The 22,808-nt window shown below is 44.8% G+C and overlaps 1 protein-coding gene across 2 annotated transcripts; it reads left to right on the top strand.

Annotated features, from left to right (window-relative positions):
- The first annotated feature begins 251 nt into the window (after window positions 1-251).
- Sp8 (Sp8 transcription factor) lies at window positions 252-5,080 on the top strand. Of its 2 annotated transcripts, none has more exons than XM_045136058.1 (3): window positions 252-378; window positions 1,451-1,834; window positions 1,997-5,080. In XM_045136058.1, the coding sequence occupies exons 1-3, from the start codon at window positions 358-360 to the stop codon at window positions 3,005-3,007; spliced, it is 1,416 nt and encodes a 471-aa protein (XP_044991993.1). In that variant the 5' UTR covers window positions 252-357; the 3' UTR covers window positions 3,008-5,080. The 2 variants fall into 2 exon arrangements, with proteins under 2 accessions (XP_044991993.1, XP_044991992.1); XM_045136057.1 differs by having other exon boundaries at window positions 1,451-1,910; window positions 1,959-5,080.
- Window positions 5,081-22,808: the final 17,728 nt, after the last annotated feature.

The following is a 22,808-nucleotide window of genomic DNA, read 5'->3' as shown; positions in this document are numbered from 1 at the left end:
CCTCCCCCCTCTCCCCAGTGTGTGCACGGCCCGGAGCCGCGGGCTCCGTCCCCACGCGCGCGCGCGCACACACACACACACACGCACGCGCGCGCGCGCCCCCATCCGCCCTCCCCGCCCCGGGCCGGCGGCGGCGGCTGCGATGACCTCACGGCGCGCGCGCGGCGCGGCCCGGCGAGGCCGCAGATTGGCTGGCCGCGCCTCCGCGGCACTTCAAAGCCGGAGAGGGAGCTACAATTGTGGTGGAATGGGCGGAACTGATCATTGTATTGCACACCTCTAAAAAAAACACTGCCTCTGATTTATCAATATAAAAAAGATCCTCTGAGAGGAGGAGGAGGAGGGCACTTTTGTGTGATGGCAACTTCACTTCTGGGGGTGAGTCTCAGGATTTTCTCTTGCTGGTTTAATTAGTTTCCTTTTATTGCCGATCGGAGGGGGTTAAAGTCGCCCGGGCCAGGCCACGGGCTATCAGTCTCTCTATTGAGAGCTCCCCCCACTTTTTTTTTTTTTCTTAAATACAAGTGAGTTTGGAGAAAAGAAAGAGGGGGGAAGCGGGGGGGGGGGGGTGCCGAGCCACTTTTTCAGCACGGGAAAAGGTTGGAAGGGCATTGAGACCAGCCACCTCGGAGAGCTCGGCAGCTCCCTGCCTGGGAGACCTGTGCGCAGCCCATTTTTTCTAGGCGACGATTTCAGGAATAAAGAGAGAGCGAGTTTCTCCTTCCTCTTGGGCAAGCTAAATAACTGATTATTTCCCCTTAAAAAAAATATATAGATATATATCCCGCAGCCCGCCTCGTGTTGCAGGTAGGTGTGTTGAACTCGTGTCGTTTCTACTATGATAGATATACTTTGAAAAAATAAAATAAAATAGAAGAGCAATCAAGGGCTACATTTTGACCACCCCACTTTTGGCCTAGAAGAGAGACCTAGGATAGTTTTATTTTGTGTATGTGTGTGGGGTGGGGGGGGGGAGAGGAGACCAGAACAGGATTTTCCAAGCGCTCTCTGGGTTTACAGGGGCAAACTATACTAAAAGGCATCCAATGACTTCCCCGTGGAAAGTTCCTTTCCAACCTGGACCTTACGCTTGCCTGTTTGTTTGGAAGTGTCTGGGGCTTGGGGTGCAACAGAAGTGTGGTCGTCGGTGAGAGTCGCGTTGCTGGCTCCGGAATACGACGCCGGCAGCCAAAGTTGTCCCCTCTCCTAGAGTAGGACGCAGCCGGGCGGGAGCCGGGGTTGTTGGGGTGTACCAGGTGAGTCGGTGGCTGCAGCGACAGATGGGGAGTAGGGTGTGTGTGTGTGTGAGAGAGAGAGAGAGGGGGGGTGCGTTTTGGAGGCGACCGGGGGGACTGATGCACATTTCTTTCCTCCCTCTTCCCACCTCCCCCCTCCTCTCCCCACCGGCCCCTTGCCCACCTCCCCTCCCCCACCCTCCTCCCGGTCGCAGGAAGAACCGAGGTTGGGTTCGACTCCTCTGGCCATGCTCGCGGCTACCTGCAACAAGATCGGCAGCCCCAGCCCGTCGCCGTCGTCCCTGTCGGACAGCTCGCCCTCCTTCGGCAAAGGCTTCCACCCGTGGAAACGCACGTCGTCCTCGTCGTCGGGCAGCTGCAACGTCGTGGGTTCGAGTCTCTCGAGCTTCGGCGTGTCGGGGAGCTCCCGGAACGGCGGCTCGTCCTCGGCGGCGGCGGCGGCGGCGGCGGCAGCGGCGGCGGCAGCGGCGCTCGTGTCGGATTCGTTCAGCTGCGGCGGCTCGCCGGGCTCCAGCGCCTTCTCGCTCACCTCCAGCAGCGCCGCCGCCGCGGCCGCCGCGGCCGCCGCTGCCGCCGCCGCCTCGGGCTCGCCGTTCGCCAACGACTACTCGGTGTTCCCGGCCCCGGGAGTGTCGGGGGGAGGAGGAGGAGGAGGCGGCGGCGGCGGCGGTGGCACCGGCGGCGGAGGCGGCGGGGGAGGAGGAGGCGGCGGCGGCGGCGGCTCCGGGGCGCACACGCAGGACGGCTCGCACCAGCCGGTGTTCATCTCCAAGGTGCACGCCTCCGTGGACGGGCTGCAGGGTATCTACCCGCGCGTGGGCATGGCGCACCCGTACGAGTCGTGGTTCAAACCCTCGCACCCGGGCCTGGGCGCCGCGGGCGACGTGGGCACGGCGGGCGCCTCCAGCTGGTGGGATGTGGGCGCAGGTTGGATCGACGTGCAGAACCCGAACGGCGCGGCCGCCCTGCCGGGTTCCCTGCACCCGGCGGCCGGGGGGCTGCAGACCTCCCTGCACTCGCCGCTGGGAGGTTACAACTCGGATTACTCGGGCCTCGGGCACTCGGCCTTCAGCAGCGGCGCCTCCTCGCATCTGCTCAGCCCCGCCGGCCAGCATCTCATGGACGGCTTCAAACCCGTGCTGCCCGGTTCCTATCCCGACTCTGCCCCGTCGCCGCTGGCCGGCGCGGGCGGGTCCATGCTGAGCGCCGGGCCCTCGGCGCCGCTCGGAGGCTCCCCGCGCTCCTCCGCCCGCCGCTACTCCGGCCGTGCCACCTGCGACTGTCCCAACTGCCAGGAGGCCGAGCGCCTGGGACCGGCCGGGGCGAGCCTGCGACGCAAGGGTCTGCACAGCTGTCACATCCCCGGCTGCGGCAAGGTGTACGGCAAGACGTCTCACCTGAAGGCGCACCTGCGCTGGCACACGGGCGAGCGGCCCTTCGTGTGCAACTGGCTCTTCTGCGGCAAGCGCTTCACGCGCTCCGACGAGCTGCAGCGGCACCTGCGGACCCACACCGGCGAGAAGCGCTTCGCGTGCCCCGTGTGCAACAAGCGCTTCATGCGCAGCGACCACCTCAGCAAGCACGTGAAGACGCACAGCGGCGGCGGCGGCGGAGGCTCGGCGGGCTCCGGCGGCGGCGGCAAGAAAGGCAGCGACACCGACAGCGAGCACAGCGCCGCGGGCAGCCCGCCCTGCCACTCCCCAGAATTGCTGCAGCCCCCCGAGCCCGGCCACCGAAATGGCTTGGAGTGATGCGCGGCCCGGGGCGCCCTGTTCCCCAACCTCTTGCCACCTGGGTCCTCTTGGATCTGGTCTGTCCTGGCCTCAAATCCAGTCTCTCTCTCTCTCTCTCTCTCTCCTCTCTTGTCTTTCAGTGGCACCCTGCTTGCTCCCAGTCTCCTGTCCTCCCTCCCTCTTGCTGTAGCCTTTCCCGCGGCCGTAACTTTGTTAAAGGGATATGGACTTGGAAGGAACTGGAAATCACTGTCCCCCACCCCCACCCCCGCCCGCCTCTCGCTTTGCTTGTGTGCAACACCCCCGAGCCGAAGCTGGCCGAGCCGCACCTGCCCCCGGCTTCGCTCCTCCAGCCCCAGGTTGACCAAACTTTTACAAGGCCGAGGCCTCGGGAGTGTGACGGGGATGAGCCGAGGGCCTCCGCGTCGGCTGAGCCAAGCTTGAGCCCGAGCACTGGGGAGCAGGGTGGCACCGGAGGCCAGGCCGGCCACCCACGCTCGTGAGGCCGAGGACTCGGTTCCAGAACCACCGTCCTGGGGCTCCTGGGGTCAGGAGCATCCGGTTGGGCCGCTGAGCAGGCGGCGGGAGCCGGGAGAATCCCCCCGGAGGGGGGGGGGGATAGGGGGGCGGTCTGGCTGGACCTAGACCCCGATTGCAGAGTTTAGCCCTCCATAGTCAGCCCGGCCTCCGCTTTGTTCCCTGAGGTGGAACCGATGCAGATTTTTTTTAGCAAAGGGAGCCTTGGAGAATCGCTGCAGCAGCCGTCTTTCATCTTTAAAACAATTTCTTTTCTTTCTTTTTTTTTTTTTAGAACTGCAAATCTGAGCAGGGGGCGGAAAAAAAAAGCTACTATCTACTAGTTTCCTTTCTAGACGCTTTTTCCTCTGCCAGTGAGTTCGTCTTTTTCTCTCCGAACTGCTAATATTGATCCCAAAGTTATTTTGATTGCGTTAACTTAACTTATGGGGTGGGGGGTGGGATGAGGGTAGGCGTCTTTTTCTTATGCAAAAATACCCCTTTCCGGTGAGACCAGATTAACTATCTTCGTGTTTGTCTTTTTCTACCTCGTTTTTTCACAATCCCAGACCATAATCTTCCAATCTTTTTTTGTTGTTGTTAGTCCAGCCTTCCATTTGTATAGTACTCATTTCTGTAAATTCTTGCAATTCATTGAAGATTTTAGGGTTAAAGTTTCTTTTTTGTGTGTGTGTGTGAGTGTGTGTGTGTGTGTGTGTGTGTGTGTGATTTAAAACTCGAGTGAAGAAGCTATTTCAGACGAGGCTGTAGTTTAAATGCCAAAAGAGAGAAATAGGGAAAAAAGTATAAAAAAAAGTCTTTGTAAAATATATCTGAACCTAATGGTTTGTACAACTGGAGAATCGTTCTAGATTAGTTGCCACTTAAACATAACCCCACGAATGTGAGGGTGTGTGACTACAGCTGTCCAGGAGACGATTTTGTATAGTATTTTTTCTTGTACATTACTTCCAGTAAATATTTGAAGATATATTGAAGTAAACTTGATTTTTTTTTTTGTCACAAGAAAATATTAAGAGTTATTGTTGAGCTGCAGGTTTTTTGAACTCATTTCTGGAGGTGCAGAGCCACACACGCACTTTCGGGGCCTAGTTTTGCTCGAATATGAATTTAGATAAGTATCAAGCTGTAACTAAGACAATATTTGATAAATGTTGGATGACATTTAATTTAATGGAGCATGTACTTATTTGCATTTGCTGGCAGTTCAGGCATAGTTAAAGTGAGAGTTCTCCTATATTTCATAATAACTGGGTCTGCCAAAACCCATGTATTAAATAAATTGTCCAAGTGAAACTCGACTAACTTTGGCCTTTGTGTATTTCCTGAAGGTAATGTTGTTAACTGTTAATCAACACTCCTGATGCTACATTTAAATGTTTGCAGAGTCTGCAAACTAATTGTTCATTGTCATGTTGAAATAATTTGGATATTTCACATTGAAATGAAAAGCCTTTCTCTGGAACATTTTAGACTTGCATTTTAAATGCATGAAATGTAATTGATTTATTTGTAATATTTTAAATGGTATTAATAAACACAGATAAAAGACTAGGCCAGTTAATTTGTATTTTTTCCCCCTTTTTAAGTATAGACATATACATCTTATCTTCATTTTAAATGTCTAAGTTAAACAAAATATGACCCTGTTTTGTGGTAATATTTAAATAATTGCATTTAAGATATTATTACTTAAATGGAAGACCTATCTGGCAATGCTGTGTTTTGTTTACCAAGAAAAATATTGTAGTGTCTAAGAAATTAATTAACTATTTACCAGTAGAGTTAGCTCATAGCATCAGGATTTATTGACCTCTTGAAACTTGCACTAAGTCACCAAACAATTCAAAGAAATGTCCCCTTTCTGCTTCCTTCTCCAGTCTCCAGAAGGAAGCAGGTTGTTGGCCTTTGATTGCATTTAGTATTTAAAGGCCAAGCCTTACATCAGAAGATCAATACATCTAAAATAAAAACATGGTTTTGGGGATAACTTTTGTTGTTAGGAGGTGGAGGAGGTCAAGCTAACAAAAGCTTGTTTTGAGCATTCCATGTCTTAGCTAAAGATTAGGTAGAGGTAAATTATCAGTAGATTCCTGTTGAACCGAGTTATCTGTTATTTTAAAGTCTCTAAACAGACACCAAAGAAATGGAAAGTTAACCCTTAATCTGAGAGGCTATTGTTCAAAGGTGTCAATGATGCCAGTAAAAAATATTGTCTTGTTATGTCTAAGTGCATTTAAGCAATGGGTGTTCCTTGAGCCATACATTGAAACCTAAAATACTTTAAATGTTGATTGATGTTATATCAAGCTATTTCACTATTAGAATAATATTATTTTGGATCAAACTGAATAAAAAGTTAGTGTGTTGAGATTCTAATAAGTTTAGTTTCTTTTTTTTTTTTTTTTTTCTGTTTGCATTCTCCCCAACCCTAACAGTCAGTATTGTACTGAAACATTTCTATGGAAATTTATGTAAAGCCATGAAATGTAGAAACACATGAAAATGCAGTGGATTACAAATATCATAAAAGTCTGGGTGAAAACAATGAGAAGCTTTTAGTTAAAGACATTTTGACCATTTTATAATAATGTAGTTGGTGCCAAGTAACAGACAGCCTTAATCTTGCTGTGGACATATCTGAAGTCTCTAGCTCTTAAGGTTGTTGACAAACCAGTTAGCTCTGATTCTTGGCTGTACTATATGGCTCTGTACAATGGCTACTGGAAAATAAAAATAAGTCTCTGTCACTTTCTCCCTAGGAATAACAGAACACAGTTTGTTTCTTTTTTATTGAAAGTTGCAATGCTGAGGGCCTCGGAGAGAACGGTTCTGGAGTTAAATATAGAGGCAGGTAAGAGGACGGCTGTTGGGGACATTGGTAATATTAGCTGCATTACCTGCAGAGTCGACTTTGGATATAGGAAGTGGATTTTTGCCAAGGAGAGACACCGTCTGGAGGATGGTATCTTTGGGGTGCTTGAAAAGGGAGCATTTTTTTTTTTTTTTGCGTTGTATAGATGTGCAAACTTTCTCCCTCCAGCTCTCCCCTCACCCTCCTAGCTTGACATTTTTAGTTTTGGTTGTTATTGAGCAGTATTTCTAAATTAGTTGTATATTGGATAGGTACTTTTCCTTGTTTGGGAATGAACATCCTCCTTGGGGAGGACAGAAGATGAAGTACAATTTGTTTCTTCTTCTTCTTTTTCTTTTTATAGTCTGATACAATATTACTCACCAATGTCTAAGGGGCTCACTCAGATGAAGCCAGAGCCTGGCTGTCATTCTGAATCAAAGGACAAGCTTCCCGTCTTGCAGATCAAGGTAGAGTCAAGCTAGTAGTTGACCCAGAGGTCATTCTGTATCAGCCCGTCCTTTAGAGGCTGGCAAGAGGTGGGCTCAATCCAGTCTTTCTAGTTCCTCCCTCAACCCTTCCCCAAGCCTGTCTTACTTCCCCAAACTGCTTGCTGTTTTTGGAGCTCTTCTTCCACCTTTCTCTTTGGATGATCTTGTTCACTTAGGCACATAAACGATTTGGTGAAATTCCACTGACAACTAAGATATTTTATGCTAGGGTACTTAATTTAAGCAAATGTGTTACCCTCCCATATGAACAGATACTGGCAAAAGTTCTTGGATGGGCCTGCCTTCTTGGTCCAACTTTTGAACTGAGCTTTCTTGGCCAGGGAAAGTTAAAATTAAAAAGAGGAAGATGATGAGATTGGACTTCTGTATGGTAGAGTAATAGTTCTATGAGCAATATATATATTTTTATTTCTCCATTTGGATCTGTAGGTGAAGTCACTAGATGGAATGTTACCAAAAGCTGGTAGAGAAATTTGTTGAAAATGAACATTTTATTTATTACAGAGAATTATCTTTAAAAAGTCAGATGGTCTTTCTGACTGGTAATTAAAGCAAACCACCTCAGGGAGGAAAAGTATAGATTTGATTGTTCGCTGGTGGCCTAAGACAGCAAGTGGTTTTACTTTTTTTAATTTCTCATACAAACGGCCTCAGAGACAAGGATCTGATGTAGATATTTTGAATAAAGTATGCTTTAATTTTTTTAACCAGTTTTTTGGTGCTTTTGTCCAAACAAGCATTATTATTTTCCTCCCCATGAAAATAACCCCAAGTATTAACAATCTCTCTCCCTCCCCTCCCTACTTCCTTTCTGGCCCAACAGAAAGTCTTATCACTGTATTTCAAGAAAATGGTGTTAATAAGGATTCAGAAAAGAGTATGCTGTATTCATTTTAACATGTGTTGTGGTTCTGAGTGACATCTTTTGAAGCCTTTGCTCTTATTAAAGAAAAGAAAGAAAGAAAGAAAACGATATAGAACTTCCTTGCACCTTTCTTATTTCCCGCTTCCGGATTAGAGAAAAGCCAGTCATTTCTGGCTGTCCTGGGCCCTTGTAGCTAGTTTTGGCGGCCACTCTGGACCCTCTGCCCTCCCTGTGAGATTCGTTGGTTTTCTGCTGTAGGCGGGAGGGAGTCTATTTTCTTTCAGTCCCTGGGCGCGTGTTTAATTTAATTTAATTTTCTGTGGAGTCTCTCGGCGCGGGGGCAGCCGCGTTCCCCATTAGCTCTGGTTCCCTAGGACTGCTCCAGAGCTCCAGGGACCGGAGGAGGCCTTAGGGTCATCTTAGCACCAGGCACGCCGCGCTCGCGACAACCTGCCGCTTTTTATTGTTGGGTTTAAGGTCATCTTTTTCAAGTTCATGTGCTAGGCTTCTTTGAAGCCCACTCCCAACTCTGCGGCGCAGGTAGTAACTTCCTGAGGTCCAGTGGCCCCAAAGTTTTCCTGGTTCTTATGAAGTCACAGGGTGGGGGGCATCTCCCGTCGCTTCTCCCCACCACCTCCGGCTTCTCCTCGGCTGCCTTCGCCACGTATCCGGCGCTCTCAGAACACCCGTGCGACACATCCCGGAGTGAGGGGTTTCCGGCGGGGTCGGGAGGGAGGAGCCAGCATCCTGGGGTCTCCCTGCTACCTCTTCTCCGGGTCTCCTAGGCCTCCCCGCGCTGCCACCAGCGCACACAAAGGCGCCGAGCCTCTGCGCGGTGTGCGCGGACAGCGAGCGCCCCCCTGTGCCCCGCGTCTGCTCTGCAGCGCGCCCGGCGGCCTCGCTGCTCCCGGGGGCCTGGAGTCCCCAAGCTGACCTTGGGTGAACCCCCCCACCCCCCCGGCGGCGGGGGTGCTTTCTTCTCGTTCTTCACTGGGCTCACGGGGGTGAGCTTTGGGACCAATGTGTCTGTCCCGAGGTGGCACGGAGAGCCTGGGCGAGATCACTCTTCCCCAACTTCTGCCTTGTTTGCCATCCTTCCTAACTGCTCCTTTTTCTTGGCCAAAGTGCTGTCTTCCCTCGCACCTGCCTCCCCTCCGCCCCTACCTCCGCGGCCACGAAGTGTACAGTTTTCCTCAAATGGGATGTTTTCTTCTGGTCATTTTATTAGGGGTTTGGGAGACTCTAATGGAGGAATTTAACACGCCCCTTCCCACACCATGATCATAAAAAGGAGCAAAACTGGGTCTGGGTGGCCAAGGAAAGTTTTTGCGCCCTTCGCTTTGAGTAGTCAATGGCTTAGCGACCCCGGTGACTCGGTGGAAGAGTTGAGCGGTGGAGATGGAGAAGCACGATGCCTGTTGAACAGAATTAAACTTTTCTTCAGTGCATTGTGCCTGAAACCTGTTGTGGGCTTCCTGCACCGTGCCCTTCCCTCTCCACCTCTCTGGGCAACTGGATATTTTGGGTAACATTATTAACACTCTTCAGACCACATTTTAGTGCCATCTGAAAGGACACTAAGATAGATCGACCCCCACTGGAAAAGACCACCTTGTGCCCTTTAAAAGTCCTTCGGTGGACCACGTACCTGTCTGCAGCTCCCAGGTTGCCCGGGGGAAGGAGTTGGCCCCTTGGCAAAACCCTCCCCCCCCCGCCCCCGTTGACGATTACAGCCATTGCGAGGCCCTTAAGCCCTCCGTGTTGGTGTTCCGTGGGGTTTCCCTTTAAAATATTCTTGAGCTAGGTCAGGGATGAAGTCTGTAGATTATTGGCGGTCTGCACACACCATACTTTTTCGAGGCGCCTTGTGAGCCGAGCTCCGGCCTAAGGGCTTCAAAAGTAACAGGGCATTCCCAGGGTTCCAGGCCCTGAGACAGGGTTCAAGGCAGGGCCCCACCGCGTTCCTCCCGTACTTAACATCCCTGTTTTCACGGGCTCCATCCCGACGGCGGGGAAGAGAAGGGGACTCTATTTTGATGTGTGCGTGTGCACGTCGCAATCAAAGCAAAGCCGTCCGAGGGCCGCGGGCAGAAGCAATCTGGCCGCCAGCAGAATCCAGGATATATAATTGACACGTCCACCTCCGGAGCCGGCACCACCCTCCGCCCTCCGACCAGCTGGTGATGCAAGCCCCCACCCCCCCCCCCCCTCTCTCCGGGGTCCGGAAAGCCGCGGAGCGCTGGAATGCCGCGCTCTCTCACCCTATTGTGCCTAGGTGTTGCAAACCACTGAACGATCGAGCTTCCTCCTTTGATCTCATGGCCCAGCCATTCTTTAGCACAGAGGGGTGAGTTTAAATTAAATTTCTTTCTGTCTTGATAAGTTCTAATGGGCCTCAGAAGGTGAATAATTACGCAGTAACATTTCATGGGTTGTTGGAGTGGGAATTCCCACTGCGCCGTCACCAGGAGCAGAATTCCCCTGGACGCCCGATGCTAAATGAAGCTTCGCCAGGGAGCCACAGGTGTCCTTCCAGTCCCCACGCAGATGATCAAGTCCTTTCCCATTTTTCTTTCCCTTCTTGGCTCTGCTTAACATTGTCATTTTACTGTTTTTTTTTTTAATTCAAGTTTTATTGACGGATTCAGAATCCTTTAAAAAGTTCTGCCACAAGACATTATTTTTGATGCTAAACATGTTTTTTTGAGGATTAAGTCAGGACAGATACACACTAGCGACTGCGTTTTCTTGGGGGTGTGGGGGGAGCTTGGCTACCTGGGAGAAGAGCTGCCTGAAATTTGCCTCCACCTAGCTGAACTTAGGTTTGCCCTCTCTTGACTTCTTTCGGTGGACTAATGCCTTTTTACTTGGTTTCTCAGTCTGGGAACCTGGAGCTCCTGCAGTCTTAGGAGGGAATCACTAGTATTCTGAACGTACCCAGAGTTTCACTCGCCAGTTCAGACTTGGGCTCTGGTGGGGAAGCTCCGAAGTAAGGAAGTCTTTGCACTTTGTTCTGAGCTGCACGTTAGAATAGGACAATAATGTTGAGACTTCAACCTATACGTGATTTTTCTGCCAAGCTGGATAGAAAATAGCATCACTAGTTTGGATATGGCAAATATGTGGTGGCATTTTGATACTCAAAAAGAAAACCAAAGAACTCTAAATTTGTCATTTAAAAGCACAATGGGACAATTCTTTCCCTTTCTCTCTTTCAGAAAAATTCTTTACTGTGTATTCATTCACACCAGTGCTTCCTGTTTTCCATGGTGTTTCCTTGTTTACTTCTTTTAAGTTTCTTCCCTTAAATGAATTGGGTTCCCACAAGCTTCAAGATTTCTAAATCAACACAGAAACTGGAGCCTGCTTATCAAGTTTTCACTCCTCTATTGGCAACTCATTTGAAAGGGCTCTAACAATGAGCTGATTTACATTGTGTTCATTTCATCCTGAACTCTGTGTGAATGTTGGAAAACCTTCAGTAATTCACCTTGGGTTATCTTTATATCTCTGGAGGAACCAATCCTTCCAGCTTTTAAGTTTTACATTTTTTAATTCTTTTTTTATCCACTACATTTTAAGCACTGAAATGAAAGAAAGTAGATATTTCAGCCTCCCTCCCCTTCAGATTTCAAGTGATTGTCTAGTTCAACGGAAAATAAAGGATTTGTACTGCTTCACTTTGCACCCAATTTATTGCCCCTAATTATGAGGGGACCCTATCATCAGGTGTCCCATCATGTCAGGAAGTTTTGTGCTGCTTGTATGCTGATCAATGCCTCATTTTTTTTCTTGCCTACCTATCCCTTATTTTGCTGTCCAACCCCCCCCCCACCACCACAAGCAGGTTCTTTTCCCATTCACTTTAGCAAACAACAGCCTTTGTAAGCAGCAGCAGGTGGAAACGTATTTAAAAGATCTTTACATTGAGAGAGTGATGCTTTAACAATATTATTAATATGTGATGCATTCACAGAATTTGGACTGAATTTATTTACAGACAGATAAACTCTTCACCCAGGGAAAAATAATCCTTTATGACATATTTCTCTCCAAACTTTAAGAAAACAGGCACTTAAAGATTACAGTTTACAAATCTTTTTTACATTGAAGAAACTAAGCTTTTCTTTTTTTGCAATGAATAACTATTTGACATAAAACTGCAAAGGTTAATTTAGGTAATTTAGGTGCACATGCATTACACTTTCTTTGTCCTCAGTATTGACATATTTTAGAAATGTAGTTGAATGCTGTATGTTAATGATGAGGGAAAAACAACTAACTTGTAAATATTTTAGCAGCTTCTTTTGCTACATACACTTTGTAGGAAACACATGATGCAATTTAATTTTTAGTATATGATTATTAAATGCGGCATGTTTACTTATGAGTTTTACTGTGTATGCCCTGGAGAATCAGACTTAGTGAAGTTTTTCATTCCTAAAGTTTGACTTGTTTTTCAGAAAAAATAACTCCACAATAGTGATATAGTAGATTCCTGGTATATGAGAAATGATATTTATGTTTATGAAGTGCTTTGGAATTACTTTTAATATTTGTATGCTATAAAACATGGGTATTTTTATTTGCATTTTTAAGTGAACCTTTCATTTTGGAATTTAGATTTATAAAAAATTATAAAAATTAGAGTTCCTGTCATTTTCCCTTTTATCTTGAAAAACCTAAGAAAACATACCTAATTCAGTTCTATGTTTTCATTTCAAGTATGGAAAAAGCAGATAAAACTGTGAATGGTCAATATTTTCACTTCAAATAATGAAATATGCATCTTTAAGATCAGCATTTTCTTTGCAGGCTATAATTAATTTCAATCTTACACTTCGAAATTACTAACATTCATTATTTTAATACAGTAATTATAAAATAAAAATTATTTAATGATTTAATTTATTCTTCCCTTTATTTTTATTTTATTTTATTTTTTGTTTTTTTGAGGTAGGGTCTTGCTCTGGCCCAGGCTGACCTGGAACTCACTATGTAGTCTCCAGGTGTCCTCAAACTCACAGCAATCCTCCTACCTCTGCCTCTGGAGTCCTTGGATGAAAGGCATGTGTCACCATGCTTGGCTTCTTCCCTGTATTTTTCAGTTGATTTTAAATGGCAATTTTACTAAGAAATAGTTTGCTAGAGTATAGAAAACTGTAAAGTCAGATAGCTAATCTCAAGTAATATAACTTCTACATTCTATGAGTAACAAATTTACATGTGTTTTATTTTTTTTAATTAAGATTATAAGAAGTTTCAGCAGAAAGGAAAATATGCTTTATTTAGTGTATGTTTTCACACGTATAGACCTGCCAGATAAAATACAGGCTAACTAGTTATACTTAAATTTTAATTTAATAGCAAATGCTTTTTAAAATATAAATATCCCTCACATAAAATCTGGATTATATTTATACTGAAGATGCTTTGTGTTTTTTTGAAGTTCAAGCTTAAATGGAAGCCCTGATTTCCAGTTTTTTGATTTTTACTTTTTAAAGAAGATACAATTTATATGTTAAGAGAGATAAAAAGATATGTAAAAGCCATATAGCACCATTGATGGCAGTACCAGGAGTATAGTACCCTGTACTCCCTTGAGAGAGGAATTCAGAACATGAAGAAGTTAGGATTACTCACTACCTGGGGGCTAAACACATAAAAATTGATTTTCCTGATTACGCTTTTGTGTGTCTCCCTTTCAGTGTCCTTGTGGGGTGTTTATATATAGAACACATATAGAACACTGGTCCCATCCTGCCTTACTAGTTTACCTAGCTGAGAAAAGGATAGGCATGCTGCATACTGGTCATGGGCTTCATACTTCTTCGTAATGGTCCTGTAGACAAGGAGAGACATCTGAAGAACACCTCCGTTTTACTCTGTACATTCCTGCACTTGTGAATCTGCACTGAAGTTCTGTGAGTTCACACCCACCTCTAGCTGAATAGCTTTCACTTTAATCATTTAACTGTGGACTTTTATATTGCTGCTACTTCTCCTTTTTCTTCTCCTTCTTCCTTCCCTCCTCCTCTTCTACCTCTTCCTCCTCTTCCTCTCCTCTTCCTCCTCCTCCTCCTCCTCCTCCTCCTCCTCCTTTTCTTCTTCTTTGTCTTCCTCTTCTTCCCAGGTTGGGTCTCACTCTAGTCCAGACTGACTTGTAACTCACTCTGTAGTCCCAGGCTGTCCTTGAACTCACAACAATCCTCCTACCTCTGCCTCCCAAGTGTTGGGGTTAAAGGCGTGCGTCACTATGCCCAGCTTTATTATTTCAAGGAACAATAGCAACAGTACTATAAAATATACTTGCTAGATATTATATAAGTTATAGCCAAATAATCAGAAGTTAAAGTTCTCTATCCCAGGAGAATTTCTATTTTCTTCTGCAGAACTTCTGCTATAGGAACTAGAAGCAATAGTCATGCATTTATTCTTTTTAAAAAATATTTTATTTTTATTTATTTATTTGACAGAGAGGAAGAGAGAGAGAGAATGAATGATGGGCATGCCAGGGCCTTCAGACACTGTAAACGATCTCCAGACATGTGCACTATCTTGTGCATCTGGCTAACATGGGATTGAACCTGGGTCCTTTGGCTTTGCACACAAACACCTTAACCTCTAAGCCATGCTCCAGCCCCATGCATTTATTCTTGATACATTCTCAAAAGTCAATCCATTATGTTTATGTAAGCAGTGGCTTTCCTGTGGCTTATTTGTGCTATTAATGTAAGTTTTCTAATAATGTCTTATCTCCTGGTGATTATTATGTGTGACTCCATAGAAATAATGAGGAAAAGTCAGTGTCGTTTGTACACAGTACTGACTGTGAGGGTGTTGGAGAAGGACTATGGCACCTCAGTTGGATCTCTCTTGTTTAGCTCATACAGAATAAGCAAAAACAGTATCAACAGACCATTCATGCTGACCAGGTAAACCAGAAAGAACACACAGGCAGCCTGTTACCTGTAAACTGGGGATGTATTTTGGGTGGGCTTCAAAGGCAGACACATTTTATATTTTGCTTTTGTCAGGAGATAACAGCCTTGACTAAGGTTAGAAGAAACTGGAAGGTGAAAATTCTAGGGAAACCTATTGGATATCAACTGGACAGTAACTCCCTGGGAAACTAAACTGCATGATGGGTTATGACAAGTTGCCCTCCCTTCACCCATTTTTTTTCTTTTTTTTCTCTCCTTTTAAAACATTTTATTAATTAGTTTTGTACTCAGTGAATACAGTCAAGTTGGTACCATTGTTAGGCTCATCCATGTACTATCCCTACCCCCGGCCCCTCCTTGTTGAGGTACATGGGTTGTGCATTGTGGAGTTAGCCCACAGTTATGGGTAGGGTAAATGTCTCTGCGTATCATGACCCAACATGTGACTCTGACCTTCTTTCCGCCCCCTCTTTCGCAAAATTTCCCTGAGCCATGTTGGGTTCATTTTTGGTCTGCTTCAGTGCTGAGGTGTTGGGGGCCTCTGAGGCTCTGGCTCTCTGATTTGGTAGGAGTTGATTTTTCTCTGTGTTGATCTCCTTCACCCTTGTGCTGGTACCCGGTTCACCAAGAAAACAGCACCCTTGCTTGTTTTGCCAATTGTTCTTAGTTTCAGCTGGGGCCCCTTCCCCCATTTTTACTTTGATTTATAAACTCACTTTGATATTTATTTGGAGTAATTAAGATATTTAAAAATATATTTACATCTTTGTATACTATCGGAGATATTCATATACGTACTGATCCTAATCCAGAGACTTTCCATGCCAATCAAAGTTTCTCTTTTCTTTTTTATTTCCAGTGCTCAGGATCAAAACTAGCGCCTTCTGTATCCTAGGCAAGTGCTCTATCATGAGCTCTATCCCTAGCTGTCAATAAACTTTAAACATCATCCTTTGAAGAGTCAAATGCTCACTGAAAGAACAATAAAATGTGAGAGGCTGGGTCTGTTGGCACGTGCCCTTAATCCTAGGCAGAGGGAGGTGGATTGCTGTGAGTCTGAGGCCAGCCTGGGACTACAGAGTGAGTTCCAGGTCAGCCTTGGCTAGAATAAGAGCCTACCTCTAAACAAACAACAAAGCACACACAGAGAAGGAAATTGTGAGAGGCAGGGAAAACACATTGGCTTAATTTTACTTCTGAGACAAGATTGTACATTTAAATAATTTTTTCTGCATTACCTTTCCCTCCAATTAATATTAAAATGGGTCTCCTTTATGTTAAGAATTCTCTGTGAACAACCTTTTTTTGTTTTGTTTTTTGTTGTAGGGTCTCACTCTATCTCAGGCTGACCTGGAATTCACTATGGAGTCTCAGGGTGGCCTTGAACTCACCGCAATCCTCCTACCTCTTCTGAGTGCTGGGATTAAAGGTGTGCGCCACCACACCCGGCTCTGCTAACAATCTTAAATGGCTGACAGGACTGCATGTAATGCATCTGTTACAACTTCCCACTGTCCCCTAATAGTGGATATTTAATTTTTCCCCTAACGATCAGTAGTATATCCAGGGCTACATTGTTCAACCACACATATCATATCGTTGTTTTTATTGCTGTGCTGATATCTGAATATTTCTTAGGATACTAGAAGAGAAGGAATTCCTAGGGGTTAAGATGACCAGGGCACAGCAGTTTAAACTTCCACAATTGTCACTGAGAGAAGTAGCTTTAAATCTCATCATTCTTGAATTCCCAATCTGTTTTCTTTAATAAGAAAGAAACAAAGCTGGGCGTGGTGGTGCATACCTTAAATCCCAGCACTCAAGAGGCCCAGGTAGGACTATTGTCATGAGTTGGAGGCCACCCTGAGACTCCATAGTGAATTCAAGATCAGCCTGGGCTAGAGTGAGACCCTACCTAAAAAAACAAAACAAACAAACAACAACAACAAAAAAAAAAACCAAAGAAATCTCTTTACCAAGTAGGACATTTTGAATTTCCTAAACATCTTTCCCCGTTTATTCTTTTGTGACTTATTACAGAAAAGTAAGGGGAAAGGTTGCTGCTGCTAGATGCAGAACACACCCTCCCACACACGTTCTCTCTCTCTCTCTCTCTCAACTGAGACTGACAACTCAGGTTTTCAGTATAGTTCTGAAAGAACTCTAGGAAGTAGATGGAAGATAATCATGTTTGCTATTATTTTACAAATGAATCTTCAAAGAATCACTAGATAGATTTCCCAGTGAAAAATGAATTTGCTTTGCATTGTCACATGGCACTAAAACACAGATTCGACTGGATGGGTCTGAGTCTCAAAGTATCAAATGTCTCTTTCTGTGGCAGTATCTGTAAAAACAGTAGTTGGAAAGCGAGGGGAGAAAACTCCAAAACAAGGATTCAATGAATCTATGGAATGCCAAAAAAAGAGTGCAGACCTTGATACTTTAACTGACTTAGACATGTTGGCCTGTGGTTATGAGAAGTTACAAAATCAACATTAGAGAATGGCTGCTGTATTCCTGGCCAAGTCGCTAATGGCTTTGATTTGAATCAGCTGTTGTAGCTGAACACAAAGATCTATTTAAAACTGGTGATAATTTGCTGGGCATGGTGGCTCATGCCGGAAGTGCTTAGGAGGCTGAGGCCGGCAGGTCTCCGTGAGTTTCAGGTCAGCGCAGCATATGTAATAAGTTCTATGAAAGCCTGGACTATGGAGGGAGACCCTGTCCACAAAGAAATTATGGTACTTTGGAGCTGGAGGCGTGACTTAGCTGATGGAGTGCTTGCCTAGCCTGCAGCGAGCCTTGGGTTCAGTCCCCAGCACTTCAAGAAACCCAGTATAGTGGTGGACACCTGGCATCCCAGCCCTGGGGAGGTGAATGCAGGGAGGAAAAAGTGAGTTCAAAGCCAACCTGGGCTACGTGAGACCTGTCTCAGAGAGAGGGTAGGGGAGAGCGAATAAGAATAAAATAATGTTTCATGTTCTTTAGAGGTACAGAGTGAAATTAGGGTTACTTAATCGTTACTTCTGTCCTTCAGGTGTTTTTTTTTTTTTTTTTTTTTAAATACAATTCTTAACTGGAAATCACTATTTAGCAAGCAGGAAGTTCTGTAAGGTCAAGGTGACATAATCATACGCATTTGAAAGAAATGCTTAAACACAACTACTGAAGACACTTAGCCCTTTGCTCTTAGGCGAGGGAATGGAAGGAAATGGTGGCCTGAGTTGGCATGGGTGAGTTCCCCAAGGTGGCCTCCGCAGTGGTAGAGACGGGTTCTTCCCGGTTTTGCTTTTTCTCTCTCCTCTTTTCCCTTTTCTTCCTTTCCTCTCTTTTTCTTTCTTCTCTCCCTCCCTCCCTTCTTCCTTCCTTCCTTCCTTCCTTCCTTCCTTCCTTCCTTCCTTCCTTCCTTCCTTCCCTTTCCTTTCCCTTTCCCTTTCCCTTTCCCTTTCCTTTTCCCTTTTTCTTCCTCCCTTCCTTCCTTCCTCCCTTCCTTCCTTCCTTCCTTCCTTCCTTCCTTCCTTCCTTCCTTCCTTCCTTCCCTCCCTCCCTCCCTCCCTCCCTCCCTCCCTCCCTCCCTCCCTCCCTCCCTTCTTTCTTTCTTTCTTTCTTTCTTTCTTTCTTTCTAATTTGGTTTCTTTTCTTTTCAATTCTTTTGTCTTTTCTTGAGGCAGAGTCTTACAGTGCAGTCCAGACTATCCTGTGTTATCCCTGGAATTAACACAGGTGCCAAATCACTTGGTTTATAGTAATTTTTTTTTTTTTCATGTTTTGAGGTAAGGTCTCATTCTATCCAAAGCTGACCTGGAATTCACTTTGTAGTCTCAGAGTGGCATTGAACTCACAGAGATCTTCCTACCTCTGCCTCTCACGTGCTGGGATTAAAGAGGTGTGAGCCATCACGCTTGGGTTATAGTGATGTTTTAAGTGGCATATTTGCCTTTGTTCAGAAGCAAAAATCAAATCAACAAGTACTTATGCCTACTTAAGTTCAGCACTTTATCTGGATTGTTAAAAATAAGCCTCAAGCATGATGATGAATGAATCAGTCATGACTTGAGAACTTATAATTATTAAACACAAGTAAAACCTTACTTGTGATCTTTCTTTAAAGAAAATAAAGCCATCATTTGATAAAAACAAAAGTCACCCACCATCCTACCCTTATAACTTTAAAAATAACTATTGGGCAATTTCACAATACAGGGATTATGGTTTTTAATTTTAAAAAAGCGTATTAAGATAGTGAAGGCAAGCACTTGGGCTTAGAGGTTAAGGCATTTGCCTATGAATCCTAAGGACCTAGGTTCAATTCCCCAGTACCCACACTTGGGTGAAGTATCCTCTCTCTTTGACTGTGTATCTATTCTGACAACAAAAATTAACAGAAGAAAGAGGAGGGCCAGATGTAGTGGCACACAACTTTAATCCCAGCATTTGGGAGGCAGAGGCAGGAAGATCACTGTGAGATCAAGGCTACCCTGAGAATACATAGGGAATTCCAGGTCAGCCTGGTTTGGAGCAAACCCTAACCCAAAACAATCCCTTTCTTCCCCCAAAAAATAATGACAAAGGAGGGTTGTCTTTTTTTGTCTGGCTCTGTGTCTGTGTGTGTGTGCACATACACACATGAGAGACAGAGAGGGGCAAAAGAGAATATACTAATTTTCAATAAAGGAGAAAAATCATGGAGTTGTGTTCTCATTGCTGAAATTCGGGCTTATCATTTTGTGATTTTACATTTCTTTGGCTACTCCTGTCTACTGTAGGTTTGTGATATCATTTTCCAAATGCCTTGAGTTTCATCTAGGTTAAAGTTTTAGGGCTTTTGTCAATATATGGGAACATAACCAAAACATATAGGCTATCAATAAACACCTAAGTTTTAAAATGATTCCATTTGTTGAGTAGTGAGTGTGTGCATGGTGCTAGAGATGGAACCCAGGGCTCATACACATTAGACAGATGCTCTGCATCTTCAACTCTTCTTTTTCCGTAGGTATAGGAATATTTATTAACAGAAATATTTCTGTACATCTCCAACTCTTGAGACAATATTTATTTTAGAATATTTGGACAGCCATTCACAACAGTCCAAACATGGAGAATTTTGACTGAGACTCCAAATCCCTTTCAGTAACTCCGAATCTTTGCTGTTTCACTCAGTACATGTGTTACCACTTTTCATTTTTTCCCTCCCAGTTATAATAGAGTAAATTTGTCTTTTCAATATATATATACACACATAATACTTGAGGTAATGTCCATGTAGCACACGTTGACCTCAAACTCACAATGATCCTTTTGCGTCAACTTCCCAAGTGCTTTGTCTCATTTTATTTTGTTTTAGCCTTTGCAAGATAGTTATTAAGATCTTTTTGAGCTGAATCCAAGAGAGGAAGAAAGCAAGTGATCTGCAGAAGGAACAAAAGAGTTAGGATAAGCACCCTGAACGAGAAGGTAGCAGGGATGATTAAACTGGGAGTGGCCACCTTTGCAGATACCAGGATCTAATCTTCCCTCACACCAGTGTGTGTTTGTGACCAAGGAGGGAGGCCTGGGGGTAGTTGGGAAACATGTTGTCACAGATACTGCTTTGAGACCTTTCTGAGTGTGTGGGTGAGCAGACTAAATCCACCAAAATGTTAGCCAAAGAGGAAGCAGGTGCCTTTGTGGTTTCACAAACTAACAAGGGGGGCACTGGAAGAACTTTCCATCATGTTCCATGTGGGGAACCACGAGGGGCTAGGTAAGAGGGCTGACTAGGTTTTCTCAGCTGTCCTCCTGTCACTTTTTGGCTATTTGACCTTAGTTACTGTGGCTTCCCTTGCCCTGTTTGGTAAGATCTGAATAAGTTTAATGCCTATAGGCTAAACCACTCAGCCTGCCCGATGAGTGTTCCAAGAATGAAGGCTTATTCGTGGAAGTTCTGACTTATTCTGTATTATTGATCTTATTGTTACTATTAAGCGCCAGAATATTTCGTTTTATGATCGTTGCCTCATTTCTGTGTCACATGGATTTCACAGAGTCCCTGATAAGAGGCCTTTGCCCTCTCTTTGTTCCGCTGGAGGTTTTCTCCTTTCCCGTACATACTTGGGAATCACACAGAGTTTGCTGGAGCCTCCATGTTAACATCCTCACGTCCTGTGCATTTTGTCCTCGCACAGCCAGGCTTTTCCTTGCAGTAATAATTTGTTGTGCATTAGCTCCTCTCCTTTCAAGGGACTTAGCTCTAGGAATCTGAAGATTAAAGGAGTTTATAAAACTGGTGTAGGTGAAGGTATAGTTCTGTTCAACTGGGGCTTTGTGGTTAGGAAGTTACACTGAATCTTCTTTTGTGTGTGTATGTTTTTTTGGGATTTGATGACAGAGTATGTCTTCTTTCCAGTTCTTTTCTGACTGAATTGCATTCTATAGTGTTTGATTGTGCTATGGCAACAAGAGGAATCACTAACTGTATCTGCCATTATAAAGTTGATGTGGGACTGAGATAATGTCCATAAAGCAATGATCAGTTTTGCTATATAAAAATTTTACAAATTTTTGTTAGCCATTCCTGGAAGCAGTGGGTTAAATTAATTTTTAGGAAAACTCCAAAATGTACTGGACCTCAGTTTTATATATATATATATATATATATGCTTAAGTATAAAGGATAATGTTTTCACTTGCTAGTGCATACAATTACCTAGTAGAAAATAAAGTCAGTTGTCGTTGCACACACAGGTAGGACATTGCTGAAGAGAATAAAAACTTTAAGCAGATGGGACAGTAGTATAAGCTCATAATAAGTCTAGTATCATTAATATAGGACCTAATAAATCTAGTGCCAGGAAATAAGTAGCAACAGTGGAATCTTCTGGAAAGAGTGAAGAGAAACATGTTGAAGCTGTGGCATCACCCTGAGCAGGCAGCAGATCACAGTAGAGAACACAGAGTTTGGAAAAGTAGATGGGTTTTTCTCTGCTGTCACTGTATATGATCATGACATTGAATTTGATATCTCTAGGGTTCTCTTGGGGTTTTTACTTATGTTATTCGGCATAAAAGTTGACTTGTCTTCCTCACAGGATAATGAATAATGGCTGACCCGATATGTCCATGTGCCCATTGATCTGTGATTATGTGCGTTTTATCTGGCAAGAAAGACTTTACAATTTTGATTTACGTACCTCAGGTGGGAGGCTTCTCCTGATGCTCCACCTACACGCGATGTGATCCCAGTGGTTCCTATACATGTGGGAGAGGAGGAATAAAGGCTGAAGGAGGTGGAGGTGTCTGTGAGGTCTCTGAGGCTTGGAGAATGGCCAGCAACCTAGAAGCTGCTGGAAGCTGGGGACGAGCAAGGAGCAGATGCTTGCCTAGTTCATCGAGAAGAAAGAGGGCTTTAGATTTTGGCCCAGAGACTGGTTGCAGAGTTTTGCCTTTCAGTATTGTAAGATAATAAACCTGTGCTTTTCAAGTCGTGAAGTTAGTGGTAATTTGTTATAAAAATAGTAGGAAAGTAACATGGGCTTTTAAAGTATGGTTTTGCTGAAAGGAGACCAATTAGTCAAGGTACTATGTAGAAACAATTGGCTGATCCATTTTTCTTGTAATTATGATTTTTAAATGAAAATTCAAATTTCTGGTAATTATTAATGAGAGGGCGATAAAGAAGATAAAAGCCACGGGGAACCTACTATTTCCATTCCTTCATTTCCAAAGTTCATTTTCCTCCTTTAATTATTTCTTATGAATGAGCTCTTCAGTCTGTCTATGATGCCACTTTACAATTCCTTTTAGAATAAGATCACAACACACACACATACACATACACACACACACACACACACACACACACACCCCAAAGCTGGGTGTTGTGGCGCATACCTTTAATCCTAGCAGTTTGGAGGCAGAGGTAGGATTGCCATGTGTTCAAGGCTACCCTGAGATTACATAGTGAATTCCAGGTCAACCTGGCCTAGAGTAAGACCCTACCTCAAAACAAAACAAAACAAAACTATGTGTGGGTGTGGGGGGGGTATGGGTGTGGTGGTGCATGCCTTTAATCCCTGCAATTGGGAGGCAGAGGTAGGAGAATCACTGTGAGTTTGAGGGCATC

Source organism: Jaculus jaculus, chromosome 16 (assembly GCF_020740685.1).
Source record: "Jaculus jaculus isolate mJacJac1 chromosome 16, mJacJac1.mat.Y.cur, whole genome shotgun sequence".
Classification (NCBI taxonomy): domain Eukaryota; kingdom Metazoa; phylum Chordata; class Mammalia; order Rodentia; family Dipodidae; genus Jaculus; species Jaculus jaculus.
This window is presented reverse-complemented; position numbering and strand designations above follow the sequence as displayed.